Genomic DNA, 6,376 nt, shown 5'->3' with positions numbered 1-6,376 from the left:
GAGACACTGAAGCTTATAAAGACACTGAGGAGAGGAGGAGAGGGGGAGGAAGAGGAGGAGGAGGAGGAGGGAGAGGAGGAGGAGGAGTTTACACACTCAGCACTGTTTTCATTCATTAATAACAGACAGGATTTATGTCTGTTTGTTCCTGTTTGTCATGTTGTTGACTTTACTAAAGACGTTTGCTGATGTCCTGATTGTGTCATTTAATTTGGATTCATAGTTAATATTAAAAAAAATGTTTTATTCTCTGTGACCTTAAATGTTAAATTTGACTTTTTCTTGTTTTTTTTTTATTTCATTAAGTAACACTCTCACTAAAAGAAACACAGCATATACTAGAAAACTATTTGAATGGTGGCTTCATGGTTTGCAAAATGACATATTATGAAATTTAAAGAAAAAGAGTCTGAAAACACTGAAATATGTTATGTCTTCATGTTTACTGATGATAAATAAATGGTGAGTGTTTTTTTTTTTTTTAATCAAAGTGGTCTATCAAGAATACACTGAGGACACTGGTTGGTAGTTACAGGGGGCTTTAGTTAATGTGTCAGAGAGTCAAAAAGCAGAAGTGTTCAGTGAGGAGGTTTTTGTCACGGTGTAAATCACTGTGATACGTACTCATTGACAGAGCTGTCCCATGTCTGACAGTAATAAACTGCTGAGTCTCTCTCCTCCACGTTATTGATGGTGAAACGATAATCAGATCCTGACTGATGGGTACATGTGAATTTCGGAGAGGAGAAACCAGAGCCATACTTTGGAGAGCTCCAGCTGTGATAATAATTCAGTATAAACTGAGGAACACCTCCTGGAATCTGCTTGTAAAAGCGAGGTCCATCTAGAGCAGAGTTACAGTCCATGGTGGCTGTCTCTCCTCTCCTCAGAGTCACAACAGGAGGCTTCTGTGTCACCAGCGTCACAGCACTCACACCTGGAAACAACAAGATGACATGGAGTCAAGAGAAACACACAGACTGATGAATCCAACATGAGCTCAAAGCTGCAGTAAGTCAGCCTCCTTACATGTTAGAGCAGTGATGAGAGTGCACAGGGTCCCCAGCATGTTGTCAGTGTGTGCTGAGAATGGCCTTGGAACTTGGAAAGTGAGCTCACTGCTGACAGATTAGAGGCTTTGGAGGATGAGGAGAGGAGGAGCTGGAGGAGCCATTTAATACAGCACAGAGACTGAGAGTGAGTGACAGGAGGAGGAGCTTTGATTCAATCTGACTGTTTTTTTTTCTGCCTCAAATCTCAAATATATACAGTGTATTACTGCCAAGTTTACAATGAGAGTGAATCTGTATTGTCTCTTATAAATGTTTATGTTCTATATTTAAAGGTAGTTTGCCAATATATCTCTGAATCACTTGTGACATGTTAACATGTGTGGCCTGTAAATATGTACAATATTAAAAACTCAAACTTTTGAATTATTATTCATTAAAACATCAGCATGTTTCCAGTCAAGCATAAAGTAACAGAAAGGTCCTCAACCCCTAATTTACATGAGGTCAAATGAGGACACGAGGCTTGCAGGTGCATCCTGTAGATGAGAGAGGGAGACGTTACAGAATGATGACTCACTTCTGCTGAAGTCAAGACTTGCAAATCATGTGTGTGTGTGTGTGTGTGTGTGTGTGTGTGTGTGTGTGTGTGTGTGTGTGTGTTGTGCATGTGTGTGTGCGTGTGTGCGTGTGTGTGCGTGTGTGTGTGTGTGTTTGTGCATGTGTGTGTGTGTGTCTGTGTGTGCGTGTGCGTGTGTGTGCGTGTGTGTGCGTGTGTGTGTGTGTCTGTCAGTCTGTCTGTCTGTGTGTGTGTGTGTGTGTGTGTGTGTGTGTGTGTGTGTGTGTGTGTGTGTCTATAAGAATAATCCACTGCTCACTCTGTCTTCTTATTATTAATCAAGTGCTGCCCTCTAGTGTACTGTAGGCTATATTTCCCCATAGGGGTTGTCATTAAGTTGTGCAGATTGACCACATAAAGACAGTGTGTGCTGAGGATGACGTGGGAAAAGTTAAAGGAATAAAATAATATATGGGCTGGTAACTTGAGGGTTGGCCCGGTTCAAGTCCCTGTTGGATCAAAGGAATAGAGTTTGGTTGTTTTACTTTCCTCGACCAAAAAGGCACTGAACCCCAAAAACTGCTCGGTTGTGCTTTCGTTCAAACACTTCACTCTGGTATCTCTCCATCAGTGCATGTCGAGAGGTTCATGTTTGTGCATGTGTGTGTGTGTGTGTGTGTGTGTGTGTAATCCTGGTTTATGTGTGTTCACTTTTAGTCTACTTCTTCTAATTTATAATAAACTGAGAGTGACAGTTTTATTCCTTTTTCTTTAATATGCAGAGTCTCTTTACTTTTGTCTTCAATGTGTGTGTATAAATCTTTGTTTTAACAGTGTGTAAAAAGGTTGGTTTTAATGCCATGGCATTGTTACTACCCACTACCCACTTACATTTAATCAACCAATCAGTTTTATTTTGTAGTTCTTGTCCCCAGTGGTTCTTGTCTTGTATTTCTTCCTGCCTCTGTGTGTGTTTCCCTCCAGTGCTGATTGCCCTCATTGTCTTCACCTGTGTGCTTTGTCTCACCTGTGTTTGATTACCTGTGTATTTAGTCTCAGTGTTCCTTCCTTCTTGTTGTCAGTTCAATGTCAGATTTTCCCCTTGTCAGTTTGCCAGATGTCTACGTGGCTTATTTTCTTCATTTGGATTTTTTTGTTAAGAAAGTACGTTTTTGGTTTTGGGCGTTTGATCTTTTGTTCATAAATATTGTTTTGGTTTTCTTCAATTGGGTTCCAGTTCCTTGTTTTTCATATGTGACAGACTGGCTGGAACAAGAAAAGGGAAATGGCAGAAACAGGGTTTAATTAAATATTTTATTTTCCTTAATCAATTTTGAAATTGAATCTATAAATAAGTAGAACTATGAGAATAGAATTATTGATAAATTGGATTTTGTTTTCCAGCATTGCTGGTTTGACTCCCGTGTTGTCCTGTTCACATGTTGGACTGTGATTTTAACATTCTTTACACTCTTAAGATCAAATGATTCCCACTGGTTGCCCACATGTGGTGCTTTGCCTTAAATAACAGTGAGAGGTGTAGTTCATTATAGTGCACCATATGCTTATTCATAAGATTTGCTCATTAATCTGTTCAGAATGAAGTTGGGGAAACTCCCCCAAAACACCTGTCATAGTGTGATAAATGTATATATTGTAATAAAGCAGAGTTCTAGACCAGCTTTATAACCATTATGTTCCTTTATATTTCTCACAACTCACAACAGCAGGATGAAGATTCAGGTGGTTTGATAAATGCTGCCACCTTGTGGCTAAAATTAACTTTGTATAAAAAGATAAATATTTGAAAGCTTTAAAACCATCATATTCATACACCATGCATATAGTACAAATAATATAAGCCAACATTTTCTGTAAAATATACAATCATATCATCTCATTTTTTGATACATCAGCATTTCTGGACAAGAAGACTAAGGTGTCTGTGGCCCTCTCCTCCTCGGCCCCTTAATAATCCCCCGTACAGGAGCTCTCATCTGTGCTCGCAGTGGAGCCCTGAGTCCAACGCTGGGGGGAATCCTCTGCACCGGCCGCCGAGGCAGAGTGAATCTGTCGCTCCTTAGATCGTCCACAAAACCCTCCACGCTGTCAAACTTTGCAGAGAGCCTCGCCAGCTCATCTTTTAGAGCGTTGAAGTGCTTGTAGAGATCTCCCAGAGCATCTGACAGGGGCTGGATCCTTCACACAAGTAGAGATATGAAGGAAAGTACAAATGACTAAATTATTTTAAATGACTGCATGACCTGTCAAAGAGCTTTGGTACTTTGATTTTCCATAAGCTCACATTAAATTGGAACATTGTTTACTGGCAGAAGAAAAGGAGAGCCAAGTCAAGTTGGCAACTTGAAAGTCACGCCATGCTGTTAAGGAGGAACAGCCCCATCATCTGCAGGAAACATCAGGACAACAGACATAAAGCATGGTAGTCCCTTAAGAGAAGATGAAAGTTTATAAAGAGCACATTTTTGTCCAAAATCTCAGAAAAGAAACCTACGAGTGAACAAGTGAAATATTTACTCACGTAAACATTTGGCACAGAGTTTTTTTTTTCTTTTTTTTAAAGATAGGTTCAATGACTTGGAGTTATATTTGCCAAAATCACTCATCAGAACACAAGGCTGAAACATTTTCCCGTAATTTACTGGCTCTGTCTCCTCAGTGAGGTCATTCACAAAGCAGAGTCGGTATTGCGCGGACCAGTGCAATCACTGATCACATTACTGGCTCTGACAGGTCACTGGTCATGTGCAGAGCAGCAGAGGTTACATAATCCCTCATTTCCCATGAGTGTGAGGATAGCAATAAAATGTTCACTGACATCACCGACTGTTGTTATTCACAGACTTTTCGCTCGTCTGTTGCACAACATGTTAACTTTCTTTTTATCCCCTTCTTGTTGTAGCTTTCATAACCATCAGAGACGAGAGTAACACACACCTGTTGTATTCAGGGAGAACAGATGCGTGGTCATTAATCAGCAGGTCTTTCACTTGGGTTATAATGGCGAATTTCCAGTTGTCCAGGACCTGGGTCATGTTAGAACAAGTCTTGCCGTTGTTGTTTTCTGCTGGTATTAGATAATTGCATGAGAACAATACAGTATTTACCTTAAATTGTACAATTTAGGTTTTTTAAATGAAACGTATAGGACTGTGGTCGGCAACTAGTGACACATGTGACCCCCAGTTCTATCTCAATGTGGCCAGTGAGTCAGTCAAATTGTTGTAAACATGAAGAAAATGTGAATAGAATCTGCCATTATAGGTCACACATTATTCAAAATACACTTGTTTTTCTAACATTATGTGTCCCTATCTTTCTTCAAACCCCCCTAATTATGTGAAAAGTCCATCCTCTCTTTCTTTTGCCTGCTCCAATTTTCAGAAAATGTGTCCTCATTTGGAGATTTTCCCTTTGTGACATCACTAAGGGCAATAACCCCTCCCCCATTGTGAGTGACACTCCCACAGCTAGGTGTTTGTTCTGCCCTCTGAGTCTGCCTTCTCACTGTAAAAAACTGAGCATGGCGCAAGAAAGCCAGAGCCACCCAAGCCCTTCCAGAGAGGGGGCGTGGTCAGACAACTCTTTTGTATTTAAAGGTACAGACACAGAAACAGCCTGTTCTGAGCAGGACTGAAATAGAGGGGTTTATAGACATTATCAAATACAGGATCAGAGTGGATTTAGGACAAGAAACTTCACAGACATGTTTTGGGGAACCCTTAGTCTTATTTACACTGGTTGAAAATGATAATAATATGTCACCTTTAAGTATTTCTACATTAGTTTCCAAATAACCCCATGCTCAAAGACCAAATGCATTAGTACATGAAAGATGGAAATATTTCAGGTATTTCCATCATTTCCATAATTGACTGTAATTGTTTCTGTATAGCTCTTTTATGAAGCAGTACTAAATGCATTTGAAATAAAGATATATGTAAATAAATTACCCATATATATCCTGTTCATTTGATTAAAAGGAGCTTAGATTGGCTTTAATTCTTCGTTTAGCTCATTCAATTAAGTCTTACTTCCTATTTAAATTTGAGTTTAAACATATTCAAGAAATCTGATATTTGTTCATTTTGTTGAATTATAAGTTATCCTAATTATCTAAATGAGGGGTTTAAAGTTGGTAACAAGTTGGCACTGAGAATAACATTCATTTGGCCCTCTTTGTTAACCAAAGTTGCTCATCCCTTGAACAGGATAACCATTGACAGATTGCAGGAAGTCAAGCATGACGACATATCATTCCTGACCTTTAGGGTCCCAACGTGATGTTTCCTGTTTCCATTTCTGAGCTCCACATGTGAGAATCATGGAGAGCAGAACCAGAAAAATCTCCATTCTCATCTCCCTCTCCTTAAAAAAACAAAAAAACAAAACAGAAATAGAATATGCTGGTGCTGAGAGACACATTAATAGATTAGTGAAGTCAGACAAATTTCTGTATTACAAGGTCAACAAAAGTATTAAGCTTTTACATGAAAGTAGACTCTTGCACCCTGTGACCGAGACATGATTTAGTCTTAATGTTATAGAAAAAAAATAGTTATTTTTCCTTCCTTTAGTAGTTAAATGGGGTCTTCTTTTTTTCTACCTTCAAACAAAACTATCCTTGATCATGTTTTTTCCTTTACTGTACCTGTAAGTGGAGTAGTTCTTTCGGTGTTACAGCAGCAGGACACGCTCTGCGGTACAATCGGTCAACAGTCACACACTAAGAAAACACACTGCTCTTATAACTGCCTCCTTTTTTTTTCTCCCCCACCTGCTCCCA

At 39.4% G+C, this 6,376-nt stretch overlaps 1 protein-coding gene across 3 annotated transcripts; it reads right to left on the bottom strand.

Annotated features, from left to right (window-relative positions):
• Window positions 1-3,251: 3,251 nt before the first annotated feature.
• Window positions 3,252-6,376, bottom strand: si:dkey-282h22.5 (uncharacterized protein LOC107988040 homolog). Of its 3 annotated transcripts, none has more exons than XR_010668872.1 (4): window positions 6,242-6,376; window positions 5,856-5,958; window positions 4,528-4,654; window positions 3,252-3,768 (listed from the first exon to the last, which is right to left on the bottom strand). XR_010668872.1 is itself a non-coding variant. In XM_065964682.1 (4 exons), the coding sequence occupies exons 2-4, from the start codon at window positions 5,947-5,949 to the stop codon at window positions 3,504-3,506; spliced, it is 489 nt and encodes a 162-aa protein (XP_065820754.1). In that variant the 5' UTR covers window positions 5,950-5,958; window positions 6,242-6,376; the 3' UTR covers window positions 3,252-3,503. The 3 variants fall into 3 exon arrangements, 1 of the variants encoding a protein (XP_065820754.1); XM_065964682.1 differs by having other exon boundaries at window positions 4,528-4,657; XR_010668873.1 differs by lacking the exon at window positions 3,252-3,768 and adding an exon at window positions 3,775-3,976.

Source organism: Labrus bergylta, chromosome 16, assembly GCF_963930695.1.
Source record: "Labrus bergylta chromosome 16, fLabBer1.1, whole genome shotgun sequence".
NCBI lineage: Eukaryota > Metazoa > Chordata > Actinopteri > Labriformes > Labridae > Labrus > Labrus bergylta.
Note: the sequence above shows the minus strand (reverse complement) of the source record. Positions and strands in the feature narration are given on the sequence as shown.

What these genes read in the sequence shown, in the direction of transcription:
- si:dkey-282h22.5 (XM_065964682.1), bottom strand. Translation starts at nt 5,949, where the DNA reads ATGAGAATGGAGATTTTTCTGGTTCTGCTCTCCATGATTCTCACATGT. An exon ending in ATCACGTTGGGACCCTAAAG is followed by an intron (nt 4,658 to 5,855) that starts GTCAGGAATGAT and finishes ATCTAATACCAG; the next exon opens with CAGAAAACAACAACGGCAAG. An exon ending in GTTCTCCCTGAATACAACAG is followed by an intron (nt 3,769 to 4,527) that starts GTGTGTGTTACT and finishes ACTTGTGTGAAG; the next exon opens with GATCCAGCCCCTGTCAGATG.